The sequence below is a fragment of the Lutjanus erythropterus genome, chromosome 4 (genome assembly GCF_056507025.1).
Source record: "Lutjanus erythropterus isolate fLutEry1 chromosome 4, fLutEry1.hap2, whole genome shotgun sequence".
Classification (NCBI taxonomy): domain Eukaryota; kingdom Metazoa; phylum Chordata; class Actinopteri; order Lutjaniformes; family Lutjanidae; genus Lutjanus; species Lutjanus erythropterus.
The window spans coordinates 34,827,118-34,853,615 of NC_139320.1; the positions used below are offsets into that span (position 1 = coordinate 34,827,118).

Genomic DNA, 26,498 nt, shown 5'->3' on the forward strand with positions numbered 1-26,498 from the left:
GTCATTTGTTTCATGATTCCTCCCATGATTATCACTCAATGGGCGTAGGTGCATATCAACGGAAACTCCGAAATCTGGAAGAAAAAAAAATGCATAATACTTTCACTTCCCTATGTTTGTCACTGGTTGTAAGTTTTCTAGGACTGACATTTACCTTAGATGGGGGTCAAAGAAAATAAGTGGAAATGTAATGAAGTTGTAAAAATTAGAAACAAACAGAAGTTTGTGGGTTACTACATCAAAGCTACCATCACATAAAATGCTGGTATATATATACATAAAAGATGATGGTCCCTCACACTGGATTCACCCATTCTTGTCTATGATGTTGTGTCTAAATACAAAAAAAAATCCCCATCAGAAAAATATGCTTGCAATTCAACATGATTGTTTTCAGAAACGAAAGTGTTATTTCTGGAAAAAGCAGATATCCTGTGGGCTATGTTCGAGCTCAGGAAAAAACATAATTTCACTTCCCTCTTGCTTAGAAATAAAAGAATATCCTTCAGTCTCTGTTTCTCACAAACACAACCACCAAAATGGACACAGTCATTTCCCTCCTCGGTGAGTTTTCTTCAGTTCATTCACAATAGCTCACAAATCTAACATTGTGTTTAAAATATTATGTTATTTGTCTTAAACTCGATTATTTTCCCTTTTTCAGTTCTTTCATCACTACTACAGCTTGTAGCACCTCAGGGTATGTACCAAATATTTTTGTAATTAAATACTAGATATGGAAAAACTTTGCATAACATAATGTCAAGTTTTGTAAGCATCGTGTATATAAGGCCTATTCAATTATTTTTTTTAAGGGCCAGATTTGAAAAAAGTAAAGTGCCAAGGAGCTGGATGTCTGAGCTGTAAAGATAAGCATTTAAATGTGTAAAACAATGCACTTTATGTCCCTGTTTTATCAGTTTATTGGTTTATTGGCCTTGTAATCCCAGATACGAAGTAGGTTGTTGTTTCAATAAACACAGTGTTTGATATTTTTTTCAAATCAACACTTTTCTTTGTTTTTTATTATCATGATAAATGTCGTGTCATGAACTTTGTGGTTTTCTTGAGATTTTTGGAATTTTTACATCCCTATTTAAAAATGTGATACATAATCATCACATATATATCATTGTGATTTTATTTAAATATGGGTTTATGGGTGTTTATATTGTTTATTAGAAGATCATCATTTTGTTTTGTCTGTTCAGAGACACTTAATATTTTCAAAAGTTGATTCAGGCTGTTTAAGCAGAGGGAATTGAGGAATGTCAAACATTGTTTTTATTAAAACAACAAGCTACTAACGTAGGATTACAAACTTTTCTTGTTCTTGTGCATGTTTCTTTTTTTAAACTGTGGAAACCAATAAAGTGGAGAAAAAGTCATGACATGCAGTGGTCACACATAAGAAATGAATGGCCCCTTGACACTTTTTCCACATCTGGCTCTTTTTAAAAAAGTAACTGAATGGGGATGATTTAGATATTCCTCCCTAGTTAAACTCGTATGTTTTTGTCTCCACAGATGTCACTATGACCTCATACAGAGCTGTGGTGGAGATGGTGTCAGGGGAGTCGAGGATCTTCTCCGGGGAGAGTGTCCGCTTGAAATGCAGAATTCCTGACGTCTACAACTCCAGCTGGAGTTACCTGTGGTTCAGGGGATCTCAGCAGCTCGCACATCGTGGGGAGTACCTCCTTCTGTGGAAAGCCCTTGTTACGGAGGGTGGGAAATTTTACTGCCAGGGAGTGAGGAACACGGCAGTGGGAGACAAACAGACCCTCAAAAGTCTGCCTGTGGACATCAAAGTGGACGGTAAGGCCTGGTTTATCAGAATCATTAATATTCTCCTTCACTCTCTCCTTGACCAGTGTACGTTGCTGAGCATACAGCCGCTTAACTTCCTAAATTTACTTGTACTTGTCGATGCTTTGTCCTTTTTTTAAACCACCTGGCCCTCACTGAGTTGGCCATCTTTGCTTTCACACCTCTGCGCGCTCTCTCTCTCTCTCTCCCTCGCACACACACCCTATCACTCTTAAACAGGTTTTCTTAGCTAGTTTGATTGTGTGTTTTGTTTTGCTTTGCTAATTGTGTAAAGAAATGCTTTTGTGAATGAACCTGCTGGTCTGATTAATGCTGTACAATAGTGAGTGCTGCTAACCTCTTTTACATAGAACTCTATCCTTCGACCCTTACTAGATGTTGATATTTGGTTGTAGTCATAAATTTAATTATTGATCAGACTGCCAAATTGATAGTTCAGTGTATTTTTGAGACTGATATTTTATTAATTAGCTATAGTTTCTCTTTTTTTTTAAGACTGGCGCTCCTGAGGAGGATATAATGAAAATGAAATCCTACACTGATCATTATTGATAGTTAAAATTAATAAAACCCAACATTTTTAGGAGCCCCCTTTGTGAGGTACCATAAACACCAACATGGTGCCCCGTGTCTAAGACAGTGGGCCGTTGGCCTGTTTTATTACTGTGAATATCAATAAAAGATCATAAGATCTTACTCTGAGGATAACTCTCTTCTCTGTGATCTTTTGTTCAGGAGGGTGGGCTATCCTGCAGGTCCCATCTCGTCCCAGCCTTGTCGGAGACACGTTGAAAGTCACGTGTCGCGTCCGAAGCACGTCACCTCTTACTGAGGTGATTCTGTACAAAGATGGCGCCGAAGTTATGAGACAAAAGGGCCTTAACCCACATTTCTACGTACCCAACCTGACCTTAAAGGACCAAGGGATGTATTCCTGCAGGGCTTCCTGGGACACACACGGACGTACACGCTCTGTGATTTCAGTCGACGTTCCTGTGCATGTGTTAGGTGAGTTTATTTATGCCTACTGGGTTTGCATATGCTGAGTTTGGTTGTGGTTGCAGGATGTAAACAAGATGTGGAAGATCTGTAATGTTTTCTCTTCTGTTACTCTCTCAGAGGTCGTGTCAAAGCCAGTTTTGGAGATTGTTTCCAATGATAAACTGATTCCAGCAAATATGATGAAGCTCATCTGCCACCACCAATACAACGCTCCTGCTCCTGCCCCTCCAGTACACTACTATTTCTACAAGAATAACCACAGACTGGGAACAGCAACCTCTGAGAACCATGATCTGGTCATGCAGACTCCAGGCCAGTACAGCTGCAGGGTCAAGGTACCTCAGCTGGACCTCGTCAGGTGGAGTGAGCCCAAAAGCTTTGGACAAGTGACAGGTACTTAGAAGTAGATATTACCTGCTGTGTGTCCTCAGCTAAAGCTGGGTTGCACCAACAAGGATTCATTTTTAAATCTGATTAAATTATGGTTTAACTTTAAATTTTGTTGCACCAAACTTTCAAACTAGCTTAAAATCAAACCTTTCTTTAAACCTCAGTTTAGTTCTGACTCTGAATCTATATACACACACATATATGTGTGTGTATATAGACTCTACTGACTCATCTTGAGTAGGCTAATGTTTTGTAATACTGTTAGCTGGCCAGCAAACTGTTTTTTTTTTGTTTGTTTGTTTGTTTGTTTTTACCTAGCCAGCAAACAGTAACCTTTTTTTGTTTTATCTAGCTACCAAGCAATATAACTTTTTATTTTTTACTTTTTATCTAGCTAGCAAACAATATAAGTTTTTTTACTTTAAGAAATCATTGTTTAATTATGTTATTTTGGGTAAGCAAGCATCTCTATATCGATTAAACCATTTAATTTCAGTTCACTAAACTTGGATTTACTAAACGGAGATTAGTTTTTAATTGTGCATTAGAGTTTTTCTAAACTCTGATTAGAACCAATATTAGATTAAATTAATCTTTGTTGATGCAACTCAGTCTAAAAGTTTAAACGCTAATCCTCTTCCTGTCAAAACTGTGAAAAGTTACGCAGCAGTTGCGAAACTTCTGAGGTCAATTTGTCTCTGATCCAATAGGACCACAGACAGTGATGCCTCCAATTATTCAACCCAGAGACCCAAGGCCTGTAGCTTCCCCAGTCTCACCCCATCCTACAGCTGTGCCAACAGCGGCCCAGCCCTCCCCTCACCAATCCACTGCAACTCCCACCTTTATGCAGCCTACTGAAGCGAGCACCCAGTCCTCCTCAGGTCCTCTGCTGAAGACATCACAGCCAGGACCAACCACTCTGCTATCTACAGTCCAGTCTGTCGACTCATCTGCTACCCGAGAACCTGTCAAAATATTTGAGGTATCTGGTGATATGTCTGGAGAATCTGGTGATATGTCTGGAGGATCTGGTGACATGTCTCCAGACACTGTCCTGTGGTGACAAGTTAGCATACATCACAGACCACTGCAGAAATTAATGATGCTAAATCTGAATAATAACGTGTTCTGCCACATCTTTAACCGTCTGATATCAATCACAGGTAGAGGGCCACTGGGCTGCCAGTAGACACTTTTTATATGATTAACTGTGTAATAGATTAATAGGTATCAGCTTCATGATCTCGTGTACAAAACTAACTGGATCAGTAGTGTTGGTGATGATGACTAATGTCATATTGGTTAAAGCAAATAAAGCATTGCATAAATGACATGTACTACTGGATTTTATTTTCAATGTACACAATATCTTTTTAATACCCTATTGTACACCAGTAATTCTCACATACAGAGTGTTTGCACCTACGTAACAGTTTGGTCAGTGACAGGGTCTGCGGCCATGTTGGACGTACTGAGATGTAAACAACAGAATGAAATACACACTGAATGTTGAATTTAAGCCGATGTAATACCACAAATACTATGTCAAAGTTTTAACTAGACGAAAACAACATAATACATAACATGACAAAAATAGTGAATATAATAGTAAAGTAAAAGAGGTAACATGGTGAAAATGACGCAGCAAGACAAAAATGGCATAAAAGACATAACAAGACGAAAACAACATAAAAACACATAAGAGGAAGAATTATGTCAAAGATGTAACAAGACAAAAAATCACGTAAAAGACATAACCAGACGAAAATGACGTGACAAGGCAGAAATGGCATAACATGACATAACAACAATCTGACATAAAACGTAACAATACGAAAAGCAAGATGTAACAAGACAAAAATGATATAAAAGACTCAGTTGCGGAGAAAAGTTGTGGTCCAGTTAGCTTTGCACAGAAACAGCTGGTATTGTCAGAGGGCGACTTTTTACTTTTATACTTTGAGTACATTTCAGAGTGTGTACTTTTTCAAAATAAGTTGAATCAGTGCTTCTACTTTAACCGGTATTTTTCTTTACACAAGTATCTGTACTTCTACTTGATTACAGAATATGTGTGCTTTTGCCACCTCTGTAGTTTGAGTTGTATTTTTATCATCTTTCTCTCATCTTTTCATAGTATATTTCTTAAAAAAATGCTTTCCCCTTTCCTGCCTTTACGACTTAAGAACAGGTGAGAGCAAAAGGTTTTGGCAGGTGGAAAAACAAGTTTTGCCAGGATAAGGTTGCAGTACACCTCCGTTTTCCCTCCGTCACATCTTCTCTGTAAAAACAGACATGAACTGAGTGGAATCAACTTCTTCAATCAAAACTTAGTGTGAATATGTAAGTTTTTTACAATAACGAAAACACTGTGAACCACGATGAAGGTTAGCACTGAATTCAGTACCTACACCCACCATTTATAACCTAATACATTTAAGAAGAACTGACTCAAACTGAAAATGATTGTCTGTGAAAATAAACAGCTGCTGGTTCATTTTAACATCTTAACCTTACTGAGCACGTTCTCTCGAAAACAGCTAACTGACACAAACTTTTTAAAGTTAAAAACAAATACTTTATTTTTACAGTGTGTCTTTGGGTTGTCGATTTTTGGAGCTGATTAAAATACATTTCTAGTCAAAATAAAGACATGATAGAAATGTCACATGGAGAAATTAAAACTCACCTGAAAGCATGAACGTCGTTAATCCAATTCAGAACATGAGATAGTGATGCACTTCTGCCTCTTGAGGCTGAAATGAGTATTACAACATCAACCACTCAGAAAAATGGGGAAACAATTCTGACAAGACAGAAAAATGGCTTGTCAGGCTTCTGAATTTATCTAAGTTTGTGGACTGGATAATTTACTCTGCATCACTACAAATATCTATATCTATATCATCATATGTATAATAATTGTGATGTATGCAGATTAAATGTTGTAATTGGTTGTAAATAAATGTACCAGAAATAAACACAACTGTGTGTGAGTTTTTCGTTTTTATTCAAAAGACAAAATGTAAAAGAAGAAGATACTAGTATGGTGACAGTACCATGAACATGATCTTGATATTGCCAGTCCTCTTTTCAGATTATCACTGTAAACCCCAATTGGCTCACTCAGATTGCACAACAAAACTTCTAATGTGCACAGTAAATTATTTTGAGTTGATTTAAAATGTTGAAGATATTAAGTTGAACCAAGAACCAAGAACTGTTTGGTCACACTGACAAACATTACAAACAAATTTCCTTTTACATTTTCTCGGTTTGTCAGTTCAGAGTCAGATCATCGTTTCAAACAGAGAACTTACAGCTGCTTCTGTTGGAGCTATTTTGTTCTTTTGTTCAAAGACAACATGTGAAACTGCTCCCAGTGGATTTATTAACTTTTAAATGTAAGGGAGGTAGAGGCTGAATTCAATCATTTGACCTGCATCATGGTTCACAGTGTTTTCATTATTGTGAAAACAAATAACCATCACTCATCTTAAAGTGTATTAGAGACACACGACATGTTTGCATCATTTATGTTTTCTTCAAATTATAAAAGGATCTCAGGACAGTTTTAAACTCTCACACAAAGCATTCTGGGAACTCTGTTAAAATGGCATACCTGCATTCTAAAAATAAATGTTTCTTTGACTCATTTTCATTAAATTATGTGAAAATGAAAACAATACGTTTGTGAAAAATACAAAACTTTTCTTAACGTGTTTTGTTGTTGCATGAACACAAATCATTTATTTTATTGAACAACAAACTGACTACATTTCATAAACTGAATACATTTTATAAATTTAAGTAAAACGAATGAAAAAATCATGATTGCTTACAGAGATGTATTATTTGACAGAACTGTGATACAGATGGGAAATGAATAATATTCAGTCAGACATAATAATTAAATACCATTTGCAGAATTTACAAGAATGCCCAAATCGTTACAATTTTTTTTCACAATAAGTATATTAAGAAAAACTTTATTGAGTTTCTCCTCACTCAACAACTCTCAAAATTGCACTGGGGATATTGTGGTTATTAGTTCAGTGAAATTAGTTCAAGCAGTGTGCTCGCTAACAACTGCCCGTCTATTTTCATCTCAACAAGCTCAACAAGTCTCCCAGTTGACTGCTTCTTGTTATTAGCCTACATTGGACTGCTCGCCAGTAATAGAAATAGCCTTTTCTTTATCTTTTACCCTCCATAATGTTGCTGCAAATTAGAAATGATGAGCTACAAATCAGCAAGAGAGCAGCATAGTTAAGACTAGGTTTAAATCTGGTTGGTGCAACATTGGTGCATAATTAAGATTGACTTAGCAGTTACGGACAAATATAGTTAAGACCGCTTGGTGCGACCCAGAATATTTGGTGTTGACTCTAGACTAAAATGCTGTGTCATGGATGAATTGGGGTTTACAGTGTTATGTGCAGTACAACTTTGGAGCAGTTCATGAGCGATGAGGATAGCGTAGCACCACTGCTGTTTGGCCCTTTCACGGATATAGTCCAGTAGAAGAAGATATTTTAAGCAGAGAATCAAGGCTTGTCTGAGTAAAGCAGGAATCCGGAGAAGATGCTGTCGTCCTCACTGCTGGCATACGCCCCATTCCAGTCTCTGAATGTCTCCATCCACACCTGATCACCTGGTGCCAGCCGTAGCACCACCAGAGTGGACGCCTGGTCGATGTCTTGACCGTACAGGGAGTCCCGTGTCCTTACCCGCCGTGACCCGTTCACCACCAGCGTGGCTCGCAGAGGCTGATTGCGTACGGTGATGTGGAAGGAGAAGACATAAACACCGGCATGGACACACGTGAAGCTGTTGGAAGTGACATTGAAGTGGTTCTCTTCGTTGTAGAAGACTTTGTCGAAGCGGATCGGGAATCCAGAGGGTGGGAAGGACTTTCTTGGAGAGATGCCTACGCTGAAGGCAGAGCGTTTCTGGGGAACCCATGATCCCTTAGCTCCTTTGAATCCACGGATCCCTCGCTCACCTCTCATCCCAGGGTAACCTCTGTCCCCTTTTGGCCCAACCATCCCTCTTATGCCTTGTGGTCCCTGAGATCCTCTGACCCCTGATTCTCCTTGTGGTCCAGGAGCTCCTGGATCCCCTCGCACACCGACAGGACCTGGGGCACCATGTTTGCCATTCATTCCTGGGATGCCCATCACTCCCGGGATGCCAGGAGGTCCAGGATCCCCTCGCTCACCTTTCTGTCCCCGCTCCCCAAATGTGCCACACTCCCCCTTGTCCCCTTTGTCTCCCTTAGGACCTAATTCAACAGCCACTCCTGGAGGTCCAGCTGGCCCCTCTTTTCCTGGTTCTCCTTTCTCACCAGTAGTCCCATTCTGGCCCGGTTCCCCTTTCTCTCCCCTACCTCCTTTGACACCTTGCAACCCCATTTCACCCTTCTCACCTTTTGAGCCAACATCACCTGCAAGGTAAGGCAAACTGTCAGAACTAACCAACTTTGGCATCAATATGAAAGAACTCGACAATCACCTGAACAAGTTTGCACCTTTTTGTCCTGGTTTCCCCGGGACTCCTGGTGACCCAGCTGTCCCACTTCCTCCTCTGTCACCTTTTTCCCCTAAAGAAGAGGGACCACGTTTGCACACATCCAGGCAAAAAATATTCAGGTGCAAAACAGAAACTGTCACTGGAGGGTGCAAAGGAGAAAAGTCTGCACACTGTTAGTTGCTTTTAAAGAGAAAGTCCAAAGGAGGTTTAAAATATTTATTTGGAGTCTAACAGTGTGCAGAGTTTTCTCTTTTGTACCTTTTCCCCTTAAAAATGGACATGTAAAAAATAATATTCAACTGACAATATTAAAGATAAGCAATATGAATATTTCATTTTTTAAACTAGTTTTAGTGGGCACAAACCCAGAGGCCCAGGGGGATAGGGGGTCGCATTGACTAGACTTGTTCAGAACATGTACAAACAAAACTTCAAAAAAATTTTCAAAGTCACTATAGTGAAAATTTTTCCCCAAGACTGTTCTACCTAGTGCTGCCCTACTGTGCTTTGATTGCCTAGTACTCGATAACCTCAACAACACATTCTTGTGAAAGAAAGCATTTCTAAGGTTGTGAGAGGGGCTTTTTCAACCATAAACCATGAACTTTTCCTAAACCAGCTAGTTTTCCTGCCTAAACCAGCACAAGTGGGTTTTGTGTCTTAACCTAACCAAACTGCAACTGAAAAATACATATTTTTTAATGAAAGTATGTCAAATAAATCTAAAAAATAGCTGACAGTAACATTAAGCTTCACACAGGACACAAAATCATGTCTCCTGGGTGGGAGTCCTGTATTTGATCCATTCATCCACCACAGCTTCCTTGGTAAATTTTTCCCAGCTGCCAAATCACTCGTACTCACAGCCAATCACAGCACAGTAGGATGACACTGGTCCTTCACGTGTTTGGGCCCTTGTTATGGTGCTCATGATATGTCCTTGTAATATATAATATGTCATGGCTGCATTCTGCATTATTACAATATATGATAATAAATAATCTAAATTATGTGTAATGTTATTTAATTATATTATATTCACCTTTGACTCCTTTTAACCCCATAGGACCACTCACTCCTGGTGGTCCTGGTAAACCAGCTGCTCCTGCAAGCCCTCTTTCACCTGGTGGCCCTGGTTAAGCAACAATTAGTAAAGTTCAAAATGCTGAAAGCAAACAAACAAATTAAAAGGATAGTTTGGACTATCTGAAGTGGGGTTGCATGACATAAGTATTGACATTCAGTATATTACCTACAGTAGATGGAGGTCAGCATGACCAAAGTTAGGAGTATCAGCACGGAAGCTAAGCAATATACTGTTCTGGACAGGGTCAGCAGCAAAACATATTTTCATCACTGAATATCACTTTAAGTGTTCACTATATTTAGAATACTTTCACCATTTTACTTTGTCATGAGACAGCTCTGACAGAAAACTGCCCTTTATATAAGCCAAATATCATTCTCTCCAAATCAACCAAACTCAGTAGGTGAAACCTGTAATTTTACCTCGCAGAACACAAGGAGTTGCTGGTCTACTGCTGCCTCAATCTGTTAATTTATTTGTGTTATTGTGTGAGTTTGGTGAATCAGAATTAAGCTTTTAAAACACCAAAGTCATACAATCAAACAAGCAAATTAACAGATCGAAGCAGCAGTAGACCAGAAACTCCCATAAGTAAAATTAGTGATTTCACCTGTTGAGACTGGTTGGTTTGGAGAAAAGTGATATTTTTTGGCTTATATAGCTGTGGTTTCCCGCAAGAAAAGGCATGTTGAAACTGTCCTCAGCATTTAATTGCTTAGCTTAGCTGGTACTCTTCTCTGTTTCTCAAAACTAGGTGCATGTCGACCACCATCTACTGTGGATAATTCACCGACAAATAATCAGAACTATCCCTTTAGCTGACTAAACAATTATCACTCTTCTTTATTGCACTGTATCAGTGAGCATAGTACCTTCCAGGCCTCTGTCTCCCTTCGGCCCCCTGGGGCCTCTCTCAGGTGGACAGCACTCACAGAAATTGAAGTAACACTCGTTGTAATCCAGGGTGTAGTTCTCAGGGCCACCAGCAGGGGCCTCAGTGCTCTCTGTGTGGTATTGTGGAAAGATGTGACTCGGATAGGTGGTCCTCTCTGTGGTGGGCAGCGGATGGGGCGCCACAGGTTTTGCGCTCGGCACTATCTTGTGAGTCTTGGGCATGCTGGTGGTCACAGGGCTGTGCACGGTGATCTGAGGGACAGGCTTCTTGGTGAACTGGTACTTTGGCTTCTGTGTGGTCTTACCTTCCACGCATAACGCCACAGTGAGTGTAACCACGACAACAGCCACAAAGGTCGACTGACAGTAGATAATCCTCATGGTTGACTGGGATCTGAGGACAGAGGAGTTTTTTGTTTGTTTTCCATCTATGCTCAACAAAAATACACTGTAAATCATTTTAAGTTGGTTCAATTTAAATATAAAAGTTCCTCAGCTGTCTTAAAATGTGAGTTAACTGATCATTGGTTGAATATTTTGTTCAAATATTCTGATGAGTTTTGAAAATATAAAGCCAGCTGACCCTTTGCTAAGCCCCACCCTCCTTAGTTACTGTTGCTATGCCTGTCAAGCTTTCCATTCTCACCCCGCACATGAGCTATTTACAGTGATAACAGTGGCAGATTTAGCAGTGAAACTGGGAGTAATTGTTGAAACATGAGGTTGGATTCAACAAAGAGGAAAATAAAAGCAGTTTCGAATTTATAGTAGATGACTGTGGATTTTGTTGGCTGAAATGATAACTCCCATTAGCAGATTTCATAAGTGTAGTTGGCTAACATAATGTTAATTGCGTAAACTCTTTGAATCAGCTGAGAAATCTGTCACCAGCTGACTTTTTAATGTTTAAATGCAGTGGTATCTCACACGAGTTTGGCTGGAGGTTAAGTTCCTGTAAGTAGAAGACTAGCATTAGTTAGCTGGAGATGTTAATGTCTGCAGCTTACTTGAGAGCAGATAAACACAAAATTTTTTTATCAATTCCTCACACATGTTCGTGTTTTATGTTTTTGAAAGTCTGCAAAACCGCTGCTTCAACATGTAAAGAAATGCAAAGCTTGACAGGCCTGCGGTGACTTAGCTCCAGTTGCTACTCTATATTTGGACAATTGCTGAGGGTCAACTGAGTTCAGTGAATCTGAGAAAACATTCAAGTTCAATAAGCTTAATATATATATAGAAGTTGAATAAATTAAGTGTATGAGGAATTTGGTACTGATCATGGTTAACATTGTATTTATTATTATAAAAAGAAACAACTATGATTTATCTTAGAATTTACTATACACAGACAGCAAGCTTCCATTATTAGAGAACAGAGGGGTCTGAAGAGGGTTTTAACGCTCAAACAATTGCATGCTGGGAAGTCTGCTATATGCTGATCAAGTTTCTTTTGAAATTTAATTTAATGAGTTGAGTGAACTCACAGCAGTACATTAATTTGACTCAAAAGGCTTCAAGTCAGAACAACTAATGTTTATAAGTTTGGAAGTGGTCTGAAAATAAAGACTATAATTTTAGAGTAAGTTAATGAGAAAATATTAGTTTATTCCACCGAATTCATGATATTTTACAGTGAATAAATGCATTTATTAGGCAATGAACTATTCTTCACACAGGGTTACAGGTGCCAACGTTTTTTTCCAGAAGGGCAAAGTCATGATCTGCCCACTCTGCCTCTGATTGGCTTACACTGATATCCTTCTACCTAACCTTCTACCCTAACATTAATCAGTCACTCCTCATGCCTAAACCTAGCAAACCCAACCAACAAAAGCAATAAGTATTTGCCAATTAAAAGCAGACTAGGACAAGTCATGACTTTCCCCGCCTGGAGGAAAAAAAATGGCACCTGTAGCTTTATGTGTCATAATCATAGTTCAGTGCCAAATAAATGTATTTATGTACCTGTGCAATTATCCTGCTATTTAATCAGTATCTAATCAGTATCGACCTCAGCACATAGAAAATTTGTCAGTAGTAATTACATTAAATTAAATTAGTTTTATACCCATTGCCATACAGCTGTACAACGCCACCTCTGGTAATGACTGTAGTCTCAGTCAGCCCAGTGCTGGAAGGTCCCCCACCATGTACTGTAAGCTATTTTATTGTATCACCTTCTGTGTACATTGGTCACTGTTTTGCAGTTCACTGTCCACTATCCATATGGACTCTGTGCACTACTGTATTATAAATATTCACATGTCCTAACTGTCATATGGACTCTGCTTGCGCCGTCTTTTTTATACATTTCACATTTTATAACAATAACTATATATGTGGACTGTTTTTGCACAATACAAACCTTTTATTTTATTGACTATACTGTCTCATGCACTGTCTGCACTGTTCTTCACTTTTTATACTTCACACTATACTTTACTATGCTTATTAATGTAACCTGTTAGTGTTGTTATCAACACTAATACTAACTTATTCTTTTATATTGCATTGTGGGTTTTTTGTATTGTCTAGTTTTTCCTCATTTAGAATTCTTCTTTTTCCTATTCCTTTCAATCTCTGCTACTGTGGAACTGAAATATGCCCCACAGGGATAAATACAAAGCTACCTACCTCATCAGTGATGCTACCTGTCCCTCGTTTGCTATCATTCAGAGTATCGTTCCCCAAGCTGATTTTATGGTTGCTTATCAATAATTTCTACTGGGAAAATGTTCACAACAATGAAAAACCTGCATCATCTTAGGTAACGAAGGCACATTTTTGATGTCTAAAACACTCCTCAACTTTGATATATCATTCTTTAAACATAAACTACTCATTTTAACAGGTTATCCATCATGCTCACACTCAATTTTCTGTGCACTATGTTTAATTGGGGAAAAAAAATGCTAAGACTCACCCAGTTATGCATAAGTGGTATGGTCATTTATCCTCTCTTGCGGTTGCTTGGAGGCAGCACCAGGAGCTCCAGGTCTCTCTGATATCTCTGCCAGCCTTGGGTGAAAGAACATCCCCACCAATGAGGGTGTTAGCTGGAAGCACAGGGGGAGGTCTGAAATCCAACTACGGCGGGCTGGAGGCGACCCAAGGAGAACCACTGTGCTGTGGACCATTCTCTGTACCCCTGTTGTGTAGAAAGGTGCTTTTGTGACACGGGATACAGCGTTCGCCAGGAGCACTCCTTCACTGCGAGCTAGGCGAGGAGCAAAGGCCGTGGGGGCAATGGGTCACCCGATATGGGAGGCATTCCTCCAACACCCAACCTACTACCCAGACTCTTACGCTGGACAAAGCCAGGCAAAGAAGGTTCTGTGACAGTCAGAGGCCGGGGCACTACAACGGCTTGTTTTCAAGCTTAGGTCTGGACAGTATTCTGCATGTTCCTGCACACAGGAAGGTGCGAACCATTTTTACAGATCTTTTACGAGTGTAGTGCCACTCAGAATCCTGCAAGGTGATGGTTTGAGGGTCCACCTATGACAATATCAGAGTCAGACTTTATGACACATTATGACAGTGCAAAGACTAATCAAGACTATTTTGGTGAGTTTTATTTCATTTCTGTCTGTTGAGTTCAAAAGGAGTGAGATTTATGGGGCCAACAAAGCAATGTTGAGCCATTAATATTTCAATTTTGACACTCAACAGCAAAGCAATCATATTTTCACTCGGTTATGAGGTCCACTACTTTGTGGTAGTTTTTCCTTTCCAGCCAACACTGTGATGCAATCATCACATCAGCAATAAAATGGTCTATAGCTACATTATTTTTGGCTTATGAAGGTTGTTGGGGGGGGGGGGGGGGGGGGGGGCAGAAAAGGGGCCCACTGGGTTTGGGAACAATTGGGTTAGACCATAGACATATTGAACATAGAAGCTGCATCAACTGTTTTGGCTTGTTGCTGTGTTATGTTAATGTCGCCGCCATACTGTAAGCGGGAAGCTGTGTTTTTTCTGAATAAAATGCACTATTTAGGTCTAATCTGCTTTGGATTTTTTAAGTTTTTATTTCTAATTTACTTTACATAGATCATGAACCCTTGAATATTTCAAGACTCGTTGAATTTGGTTGAGTTGTCAAAAGTCACAAAACTAATCATCACTCATGATCTACCAGGACCCGTCCTCTGTTCATTCCTTCTTGTTTCCTTATTACCTGTGTTTGGGGCACTTTAGTAACCCAGTACGTCTGCATTTGTTGTCCTGAGAATTAGACTCAGTAATCAACTGTCTTTATGGTGTGTTTACAAACAGCAACTGACAAATCCTACTTATACCTTTAATTTAAAATGACTTAGTAGTAAATCTGCAAACTGTCATGCAGCACATTGAGCTCAGTGTTTACAATAAAGTACTTGGTAAATATCCAGAAGAAAGCTTTAGCCCAAAGAGCAGTGATAATCTCCTCACTCAACAGTTGCTAAACCTGAGCTGTTTGTCAAAGGAACCAGTTAATCTCCTTCAAATCAGTGCAGTTGCAATGCTTGCCTGATCACTGTGACCGACTTTCTGCACATAAGCCCCCAAGACTGCTGGCAGCTACATTTGCTAACTATGATTCATACTGTGTGGCTGGACAATGATTTCATTCTTAGGGTGTAACAAGATAGCATCAGGTTTTTGTAGAAAAGTGATTTTCTGGTAGCTGTCTAGTCGAAACTCTCGACTTGCCAGTGACAATGAATGCTTGAGCAGTGGACATGCCTCACTTGTCAAAGACCTCACATCCTCAGAGGGATCTATGACCGAGCTATGAGTGAGCAGGAAGAAGGGAAATGAAATTTGGGAAACAGAGAGGGGTGATGGTGGGATGGAGGGATGAGGAGAGAGCTACTAAACAGGAGAATCAAATCAAATCAAGTTTATTTAGAAAGCACATTTAAAAGCAACCAAAGTTGACCAAAGTGCGGGACAATAAAATGAAATGTAACATCGTTACAGCAAAATAGCAGAAGCAATCACATAAAAATACCATCCCATGCACAAATAAGTAAGTAAAGGAACAGATAAACAGAGGAACAGAAATGAAACCTTAAGGGCACTCAAAAGCCTGGGAAAACAAGTGGATCTTGCATTTTGCTTTAAAAGTGTCTACAGAGCGGGGAAGTGAAAATGGTAGACTGATCCAAAACTTTGAGATGAATACTGTGAACACTTGATTGCTCTAAACCCCTTCAGCCTCAATAGATGGACAGCTAAGAGGGGCTGGTCTGAGGATCTGAGAGATCTGGGGTTGGAAATGGAGCAGTGGAGCTCAGAGATGTACTGGGATGCCAGACCATGCAGAGCTTTAAAAACAAAAAAAAGGAACTTAAATTCTGCCCTACATTATACCAGTAGCCAACGCAGGGAAACCAGAAACCAGAATAATTCACCCCTCTAATGTTACCTCCCGTAAATCTCTGTCATAAACTAATATTCATCAGTTTTCTTTCATTCATATATTTTTCCCCTGCTCCTAAAAGAAAATTGATGCTGCAGATTTTACAGAATGCATGCCCATTTCCTTTAAAACTTTCCTTAAGAAATGGGAATTCTTCTTAGGAAGTCTGGTTTGGTGTAGCTGTGTGGGTGGAAATGGGAGACTTTCAGAGTTGTGGGTTTTATATACTCTGTACAGTGTCAGAAACAGATTGTGATTGACAAAAAGAAGAAGAAGAAAAGCTGTGAAATTTTGTCAGAAATTGGGAGAAACACAGGAGACTTGTGATCCCAGGAGGAAATAGGGAGAGGGCAATGAAAAACATGAGTCTCTTGGGAAAATCGGGAGGGTTAGCAAGTAGGGCTACCAGTTAAAGCCCCCCACCAGTGAAAATTACATTTTTAACCTTGTCAACATATCCATGGGGGTGGGGACAAGGTGTAGAGCTATATGTAATCAATTTTAACCAGGTATTTTGCAAAGAAATTTGCAGAATTTCTAACTCCTTGCAGAGCATTTCATATTTTTTAAAACACGACTGGAGGTGTCTCAAGAAAAAATTAAACTAACAAGTCCAGTTGCCTTCGATTTAATCTTTTCTTGGGATAACAATGAGCTGGATGAATGAGAACATTCACAGACATGACTGGGGGTGAATCTAGCAGCAGCATTCTGCACCAGATGCAGGTAAAACAAGGATGACTGCCCTAAACAAGCACAAATTCACAAAATCACCTTCGCCAATGAAAAAAAAAGAACTCTGTTTCCAGTGAAGCTTCCCACAAGAGTCTATGACAAACCTTGAATGAGTTATGACAAGAGGCATGGCAAAAGTATAGGGGAGAGGCTAACTCACACTATTGAAATAGGAACTCTCTGCTGACAACGGTGATGTCTCCCACAAGAGTCTACGAGACATGGTTAATGAGTTATGGAAGAAGGTGTGGCCTAAACGGGGGCGTGTAGTTGGGCCATAAGTCATTACTGAAAAAGGAACTCTGATGGTGCAATGATTAAGAAGGTATGCATCTTTTTGTTACAGAGCCCTTTCATTGCCCCGCTGTCATTTGGGGGTTGATCAGCTGTCCTTTAGCTCATCCCACCCCCTCCTGTGTGCCCAATGAGACCTTAGAGCAGAGCTGAGGTCAAGAAGAATAAGTATGGTGCATTTAACATGGTCGAGAGGTAGTAGTAGGTCATCGGAGACTTTAAATAGAGCTGATTCTGAGCTGACCCTGAGAAGTTTATGTTTATTTAAACCATTTTTTAAATCTTCTAATGTACACTTTTCTTTATCTCTTCCTCACATCTATTTGCATGCTCTTCTTCCCAGCAGCTCAGGTGAAGTGTCCCTGACTTGCCCCTTCATAAAGGACAAACAGAATGAGTGTAAGATACGCACCTGAGTCCTGAGACAGCGAGACGGGTTCCTCTGGGGTTCTCCATGCCCGACCTCAACCCCACCGTCTCTGGGCTCCATTCAGACCACACACAACAGCGGCGGTCAGCTTACAGTGCCCAGCTGGTCACAGAGGACCCAGGCGCCGCTCACCTGTCCGTTCATTTAACACTGGCACCGGCCCTGCCCTCAGCCTCCACCCGCACAGACTATAGAGCGAGGGATAAGGAAGAGTTAACTTACTCAACGGGTGCAGCCGAGCAGAGAGAGGACCAAAGATGACTTGGATGGATGGAGGTGTATTGCCTTACATTAACCCCATTCATGTAAAGGAGATCCTGAAGCTGCAGTGAATGTGTGTAGAGTGAATTAGAGAGGGTGAGAGCGAGACAATAAGACACAGACTTGTTTAGTAACCAACACAACAACCAGTCACTCTCTGTGTAATTATTCCCCTGCTATGCTCACCAGTAACAATAACGCCACAGACTGTGTTTTGTTTTTCACTGTGGGATCTTATCAAAGAAAATCTAGATCCTGCAGAATTAGCAGCTAATGACTTTGGCAGGAGATCTGCTGGCAGTGAAGACACATCTCATGTAGTCAGACAGAGTACAAAAAAACTTTCACACTTTCATCAACAAGCCTCTCTGATGATATGGGATTAGTTTCTAATGCACTTGAATCAGTTGTGTCAACATGATGGCCTTTTTCCACAAGAGAAAAGCTGTTTTAGTGGAATCATTCCTTTACATATACATTTAATGTATTGATAGTAGAGGTGCACGGGCACTTCGTTATTTGTACTTTTATCTGTTCAACCAAAAAAAATCTCTGTGTCTGTTTTTGGACAAAGGACAACCAGAAAAACCTGTATTTTCCCCAAAAACTTTGCATGTAATTTGTACAACATCCAAGGAACACATTTCTCGTAAATGTACAGATAATCAACATATTTTACTTTCAGACAGTTTTGGAATATTTTTTAAACCTCCAAAATTTGTCACTACTGAAACACAGTAATAGTTGACATAATAAGAAGGGTTATATTGACTTATGAAGATTTTGTCTACATTATCTACATCTACATGGTAAAAATATTTTTTAGGATTTTTTTTTTCATGGGTTAATAAATAAAAACTGCAATTGGGACAATTATTCTTTTTTGTTTAGATTGACCATATTTTGACATTTTACTTTGTAAAGGGCATAGAATTAATCATACTGAAGGATTCCTTAGTTTTAATATACACTGAAACAAACATCATCATAACACCTTAGTTGATAATTCAGTGTACTTTATTTTTGACAAAACATCCCATGTTTCAGATGTGACTGTTTCAGTAGTGACAGTGTTAGAGGTGTTATATTTTAGCTGGTATTTACAGTGAACTACATCACGTTACATAACTAGGTTATAAATTTGATTAATTTCTCCCAAATAAAGGATTACGTGTTCCCTGTTGTACAAAAACTAACGTCACAACCAAAACTTAATCACATTTTGGTTGTTACTATTTAGGTAGTGACAATTTTACAAGTGTTGTATTTCAGCTTGAATTTGTCACATTACAGAATTTTAACTGCATTAATTTGCAGAACAGCACTAAAATTTTGCTTATATCCCCCAAATAAAGGATTAAGTGTTAACCTTTTGTCACTACCAAAACAACTGACAATTTTCAAAACAAGTGACATGAAAATGCAGGACAGTGTGTCCTTGATTTTCTTTTTCTCATTTACTTGCATGAATTTCTTTTGATGCAAACTGTATGAGCAGTGACTTGAAACTTGATGTAACATCTTTACGTTGTACAATGAAAAAAAAAATCCCCCGCCAGCAGAGAGCACTGTGCACTGTACTTTCTTTGGTCATTAATCATAACAAAGTCAGGTGACTGACTGCCGGCCTGTTGGTTTAGTTTGGCATTTGGACAGAAGACTCAAGAAACAAACAGGATCCTGCAAATTCCTCTGAGGCCATGACTTGTGTCTCTGGGAAAGAGGGGCAACCTACACAGAATAAGAGGTTAATGCTAAGTGTGAGTCCAGCAGCTTACAACTGAATGCACCACCATGAGGTCCCGTCCATGTCCTCATATGCCCCGAAATCAAGGATTACCCTTGACATAAAATAAACAGCAAACTTGCCTTCGACTTCTGTCCTGAGCTGATTGTTCCCCCCCGCCCAGTGATTAGGTGTAGCTCACCTAACAGACTCCACGACCCTGTAAAGATCAAACAGGTTGTATATCAAGTTAAAAAGACTTTACAAAACTCTGTCTTGTTCCCTCGCTTGTGTGTTTCACAATAAAATTCTTGGTACCCTGTCAAACATTCCTTCACAGCAGCCTGCACACAGTGATGAAAACATCCCTCTTTTAATGAATATTCACCACCATACCCTGAAATACACCACACTGTGAATCAGATAGTCATAACTGAAAGAGAAGTAATAGTAGTGGAGTGCTTTCTCAGCTAAATTCAGAGGCTTTTGATGATTTTAGTCATGCAAAGAAAGAGATTATTGTCACATCTGTGCTACATTGAGCAAAAGATTATTTCTCTGTTTGACCACTTGGTGGCAGACTTGTGTTTCACGGTAGATTTAACCACAGGGATCATTACAGTTACAAACCTTTAATTATTGAGTGTAATTGTTAAGACACCTGATTAGACCTAGACAAAAATGCATTTAATGAACTTGAGGTATTTATAAAAGTAGATGTCTACTCGTATTATGCCTTATACAAACCTTTATCATTTACAATATGCAGATGGTGATGATGATGACTGGTAAGGTTTATTGGTTTCTGTGCCAGTGACACATTCCAAAAAAGTTGGGACAAGGGGCAGCAAAAGACTAAGAAAGTTGTGGAAGCTCAATAAACACCTGTCTGGGACATTTGACAGGTGAGCAGGTTAATTGGAAACAGGCGATATTATCATGATTGGCTATTAAAGGGGCATCCTCGAAAGGCTCAGTCATTCACAAACATGAAGGGAGTGAGGTGCACCACTTTGTGGAAAACTGCACTGGCAAATAGTCCAGCAGTTATAGAACATTTCTCAACACAATTTTCATCATCTACAATCCATAATATCATTAAAAGATTCAGAGAATCCAGAGAAGTTTCTCACATAAGGGGCAAGGATGAAAACAAACATTCAATGGCTGTGACCTTTGACCCCTCAGACAGCACTGCATTAAAAACTGACATAATTGTTTAAAGAACTTCAGTGAATGGGCTTGGGAACACTTCTGTAAGCCATTGTCAGTAAACACAGTTTGTTGCTGCATCTACAAATGCATGTTAAGACTCTACCACGTACAGCAAAAGCCACATATCAACAACATACACAAATGCCGCCAACTTCTCTGGGCCTGAGCTCATCTGAGATGGACTGACGCAAAGTGGAAAAGTGTGCTGCGGCCTCATCAAACCACGTTATTTCTGGAAATCATAAACACTGCGTCCTCTGGGCTGAAGAGGAAAAGTACCTTCCATATTGTCCTATCAAAGAAAGGCATAATATATATATATATATATATATTTAAAGAAATGAAAATGTGTGACGCATCATGAAGCACAAAATATAACAACAGAGGCTCACGACTGTCGAGAAAGTGAAATCATAAATTAAGTAAGAATGAGAAAGAATTTTTCTTCCATAACGTCAACCATTAATGTTTCCTGAATGTCATTAAAAGAAAAGAATATAGGCTGAAAATGATTTGCATATTGTATTCTGTTTTTATTTACTTTAAACACAGCATGACTTTTTTTTTTTGGAATAAGGTTTGTCTATTTATCGTCTGTTCATTGAAAACACTGATCTTCACTTTAATTCTAAAGAGCCAGTCATAGCGCAACGTGTTTTCTTTTATAGTGAAAGTCCATTGACCAATGTCAGGGTTTGGCTCCAGCTGTGGTTTCACGCCTTGCAGCCGGGCTCAGGTTTTTATCAGGCCAACCACTCCCAGACTCATATTGACTGATTCATAACTCAGATACACTGTGGAGCTGGGAGCCGTGACATGAAGTGAATTCCTCCTCCTCCATCTTTGATCAACAAATGATTGCACAATTGCTCTAAATGCCACAGAACAAACCTTGTCTGATTGCACAAAGATCAGGCTAGAAATAAATCTGGTGTTGACATAAAACAACATATTAATTTATCCTCAGACCATGATAATGTGGTCCTGTACCTGATCTCTGTTGTGGATGTGATTATAGCCACAAATCATGTTACTACTTTGTACCATTGTGTCTAATCGAATCTATGCGTGTTGTTTGCTCAGTGGGTGATTTGCCAACATGTTTAAAACATTTGATTTTCTTTGTATATGAAGAATTTGTTTTACTGTAAAGTGAATAAATCTCATCATTATGGCATTTTTTCTCCTAATTTAGATTTTTTTTAATCTCAGAATTATTACTGTTATCTCATAATTATGATTTTTTAATGTACCAGTTTTGATTTGTTACTTTTTATCTCAGGTTTATGACTTTCTTCATAATTGTGTGAGGGTTGTTTCTCTTTTTATCTCAATTATAACTTTTTATCTCATAATTTCTGTGTTTAATTCATTAATAATGAATTAATTTGATATTTATGAGTTTTTATTTCATATTTTTTTTAACTTTCTATCTCCTAATTAAGACTTATTTGTACTGTAAGTGCAGGAAATTGTTGGCTAACAAAGTACTTCAGGATTGTGGTGTAATACGAAAATTGGTTCATATATCCCTAAAAACATCTACTTAGTGCGAATGGGACTTTTTGGAAATAACTCTTGGAGTGTGTTTAGTCAAGCCTGGACCGAAAACAGTCTAGCCTTATAACAACAAAGAGATAGACAAACACAGACACACACACACACACACACACCCAACAGTGCAAACAATGTTCCCTCAAAACAAGTCTGTTAAATGACGCTATGATACATGATAATAGCAGGGTATTGTCATGTCCTGGGCTGCTCTTTAGTTCATTCATTTGTTTTTATGTCACAGATTTTTTACACAAGTGACTCAAAAAATTTCCCAGTGGTTGCAAGTTTCACAATGACTCACAAGAGAAGTCATGCAGTTAACTGGAAAATGTTCAGATTTGTTGGTTACATTAGTTCACAATGGAAAGGGAAGCGCTGCATGGCCCCTAATGGCTGATCTCACAGGTGCTCTTTGGTGGGGCGGGTTAAGCAAACAAACAAACAAAATCCAGGAAAATTACTATAAACCTTTTTGACTTTGCACTTTAAAATTTGTTTTGTAGATTAAGATTTAAGATGTTGTGAGATCGTTGCCTGTAAAAGGCTGTCCTGTGATTTGAAGACAGTGACATTAAGAATTGTGCGATCGTCTTTGTTCATCAGTTTTCACTCTGACTTTCATGATAAAGACCAGGATTCAAGTCCTGCGTGAAGCAAACTTGAAGTAAACATAAGATTATTTAAAGTTTTGAGTGACTTAAGTTTTGTTATAGATGTGACTTCCATCCCCTCACTTCAGTCATGTGACTCACATATGTACTTATTTCATCCCCAGCCATGATTTTTTTCCTAAACCTACCCAAGTAGTTTTGTTGCCTAAAACTAACCAAACTGCAGCCGCTTTTTAAAGGTAAACTACATGTGTTATGTCACATGAGTTAATGTCATGTGACTTACATGACATAACTAAGGTCAGGTAAAGTTGTTGCTGCCAGTACTCTCCATCTATGTATGTTGTTTGAGGAATAATAGACAATCAGCCTACTTTGCCATGTATATGAGAACGTGTTGTTTAAAACAGGCCAACAGTGCAGCTTGTGGTAGAATTACGAAATACATCTATGGGACTGAGCTTCTCCACAAAACAACGAGACTCAACAATCAACCCAACCCAAAGCATCAGTATCTAACTGCCTGGAAATGAATGAGGCTCAAACATCTTTGATCTATGATCTATGTTCTTCTCCAGAATCACTTACTGCACCTTTAAGTGTACTAATTACAAAAGTAAACAGCCTAGAAGAGTTAATGCATGAAAACAATAGAGTCAGTCATAGATCATTCAGGTTACATTACAAGTTGTAATACAGTGCGTGCATGTGTGTTTTAATGTGTCCATTGTTGTCACTGTCTATAGATTGTGGCCAAACAGTCTGTGGGGTTATTACCATGGAGACATTCATTGTGATGGCGCACACACCTGTAGGAGGGTGGAGATGAACAATGGGACCTGTTGCAGGGAGCTGCTTAATCCTCCACGGTGTGTATTAAGATGCCAGTTGGTACAAAGCTAATATTTTTAGTCATAACATAGACAGAGTAAATATCATTTGAAAAACATTTAAAAAAAATAATTCTTTTGGGGTGCACTTTAAGGCATGTTCCCTTAAAGCAGCACTGTACCATAATGGTAAAGAATGACAAAAGGAGAATAAAATGTACAATAGTAATGGAATTTATCCCATTGTTCCATCCGTTTTAAATTGATACCATTTGAAATGGAAAAACATTAAAAAAGGAACTGTCTTCTTAAGTTCGTTTGTCTGGATTTTACCTTCAGTCAACATAATATACCATCATGGAACAGCCTATAGTAATGAATGTGTTAAAGAGTGTCAGCGTATTTCCAGAGGGTGGGAGGGTTACTGTCACCTCATCAAAGCATCACAATAATAAAATGATGGGTAACTTGATTACTTTACGTTTTTGGATTACCTCAGTATAAAAAATGGTGAAATTGTTTAGCCTAATATACCGGTTTATGTTTGTTTTTAGGTTTATTAGTTTTGTGATGCAGTGTATATAGATATTCTTGTAGTTTTTAATCTATTCATAGTAACTGGGGACTGTTGTTTACATTTCTGTTTATTGAACTACTACACTGATATTCTTAGTATTTTGTAATTCATCTGTGCAGCATTATTCTATTCCTGCAAATATTATTATAATATCTGTAATAACTGTTACATTGCTCATATTGTTATAGTTTAACAATTCATCTGTGTAGTATTTTTTTTTCTACTTACAAGTTTTACAGTAATTGTTGCACTACTCATAGCGTTGAATGTTACAAACTGACCACAGTTTTCTCTGCTCCACTGCATTATTCATCCATTCTGCTGCACTGATCACTATGTTTACATAATGATGTACACACATACTGCACTTTAAAATACCAACAGGCAAATGCCTCGTTGTTCAGAATCTGGTTTGTATCTGCATTTTTTCCTTGTGCAAGATGTGTCGTTATCTTTTATATTTTTACACACTTGCTTTTTTTATATTCTTACATTTCCATATTTCTATGTCTGTTTTAGCACCTTGGACTGTGAGAAACTCAGTTTTGTTTCCGTATACTCTGTATGTGGAAATGACAAATAAACAACTTGAACTTGAACATGAACTTATTATTTTGTTCAACTATTCTTTGTTTTGTTGTGCACAGTTTATTGACTGAGTGACATAAAAGCCAGAAATGGTGCAATTTGCACCCAGTGAAAGCATGTTTTCATTAGACAACATGAAAATGAATTGGAAACAAACCTAAGTATCATAACTTTCTTTAAATTAAAAAGATAGTGAATCACATTTCAGCATTAATTTTTTTTTTTTTTTTTTTTCATTTTCCTGGTGTGTCTTTCCTGATATATGGTATGTCATTGTGCTGCTGCCATAAGCTTACTGCTTACTAAATAACTTTAAAATTAAATAATTTCAATGCATTTTACACCCTATATATATCTTATATTGTAACAGTAAACCTTAATATACAATATGAAAAATGTCATGGTTGGGATCCATAACCGTGTTACTTCAAGACAACGTGTACGTTTTAACAGTTTTCCATTATCAATTAAAGCACATTACAAAATTAAAGGAAATAAACTTTACTCATCTCTGAATGTGAATCTATTTTTTTTTTTTTCAGATCGTGAGATGACAGGAAGAAAAATCATACTATTTTTGTGGCAGGAGATGATGGAGCTGAATCATGTGAGGAAGGCCACAAACAAGGGGTTCAACATGACCTTCAGAGAGTCATGTGACAAATTAAAACACTCCTATCGGTTTCCTCAGAGACCTGCCTCCTGTTTTAACTACTGCTCCAAGACGTATTGTGTGTGTAAAAGGACTAAAATGGGTATGTTACCTGGAAGCATCACCATCAACACCACCAACTGTGTGTGTGTGTGTGTGTGTGTGTGTGTGTGTGTGTGTGTGTGTGTGTGTGACTGTAAGACTAGTTGGAAGGTAAGATGATATTAATATTTGAACACTTTCTGGGGTTTCCTTGTAAACTGAAACCTGTCTGTGCTGTGTTGGCGTGCACATTTCTGTTTTCTCAGTGTCACGTACCTCTCTGTCTGTCTGTGGACCTGACAGTTGCTAGGGGTCCCCCCAACACACACACACACACAGAGTCACAGGCCACGTGTAAACACAGCAGAAACAATACACCGGCCATCTGAGTGTTTTGAGTCTGCAGATAGGTTTGTTTACATCTTGTCATTATGGAGATAACCTCTGGCCTCCTCCTTCGTGGGACACAAATGAACAGGTTCAGTGTAAACACAAGACAGTTCTTCAAAGACCCCGAGGATGACCTTAAAAAGTACTACATAGGATGTGATGAGAAAACACAGTGCCTGCTCGTTTTTTGTTTTTGTATGTGAGAGGAGAGCAAGTGAGGTGAAGGAAAGGAAAGGAACATATAGAAGAATAGAGGAACTGATGAATGACATGAGGGGAAAGGAGGAGATTTAGTGAGGTGAAGAAAAAGAAGAGAAAGAAAAGGTCAGCAGATGTCCGTGGAGGAAATTTCTCCCTCTTCCTCTGGAGAAGACACACAACGAGAGGAAAGCAAAGGGGCTCGGTGGTATTTTGGGATGAGCTTGGGATGTGCAGGTTGAGA

At 38.8% G+C, this 26,498-nt stretch overlaps 2 protein-coding genes across 2 annotated transcripts; one reads left to right on the forward strand and one right to left on the reverse strand.

Annotated features, from left to right (window-relative positions):
* Positions 1-524: 524 nt before the first annotated feature.
* LOC146328776 (high affinity immunoglobulin gamma Fc receptor I-like) lies at positions 525-4,562 on the forward strand. Its single transcript, XM_084717784.1, has 6 exons — positions 525-564; positions 665-700; positions 1,528-1,818; positions 2,566-2,838; positions 2,950-3,225; positions 3,933-4,562. Exons 1-6 carry the CDS (start codon positions 540-542, stop codon positions 4,286-4,288), a joined length of 1,257 nt encoding a protein of 418 aa, XP_084573910.1. The 5' UTR covers positions 525-539; the 3' UTR covers positions 4,289-4,562.
* Positions 4,563-7,412: 2,850 nt separating this feature from the next.
* Positions 7,413-13,678, reverse strand: otol1b (otolin 1b). Its single transcript, XM_084716494.1, has 5 exons — positions 13,665-13,678; positions 10,717-11,132; positions 9,800-9,889; positions 8,756-8,827; positions 7,413-8,671 (listed from the first exon to the last, which is right to left on the reverse strand). Exons 2-5 carry the CDS (start codon positions 11,117-11,119, stop codon positions 7,773-7,775), a joined length of 1,464 nt encoding a protein of 487 aa, XP_084572620.1. The 5' UTR covers positions 11,120-11,132; positions 13,665-13,678; the 3' UTR covers positions 7,413-7,772.
* Positions 13,679-26,498: the final 12,820 nt, after the last annotated feature.

What these genes read in the sequence shown, in the direction of transcription:
- LOC146328776 (XM_084717784.1), top strand. Translation starts at nt 540, where the DNA reads ATGGACACAGTCATTTCCCTCCTCG. An exon ending in CACAGTCATTTCCCTCCTCG is followed by an intron (nt 565 to 664) that starts GTGAGTTTTCTT and finishes TCCCTTTTTCAG; the next exon opens with TTCTTTCATCACTACTACAG. An exon ending in TGTGGACATCAAAGTGGACG is followed by an intron (nt 1,819 to 2,565) that starts GTAAGGCCTGGT and finishes TCTTTTGTTCAG; the next exon opens with GAGGGTGGGCTATCCTGCAG.
- otol1b (XM_084716494.1), bottom strand. Translation starts at nt 11,119, where the DNA reads ATGAGGATTATCTACTGTCAGTCGACCTTTGTGGCTGTTGTCGTGGTT. An exon ending in GGGAGACAGAGGCCTGGAAG is followed by an intron (nt 9,890 to 10,716) that starts GTACTATGCTCA and finishes TTGCTTAACCAG; the next exon opens with GGCCACCAGGTGAAAGAGGG. An exon ending in GGGGTTAAAAGGAGTCAAAG is followed by an intron (nt 8,828 to 9,799) that starts GTGAATATAATA and finishes CCTCTTCTTTAG; the next exon opens with GGGAAAAAGGTGACAGAGGA.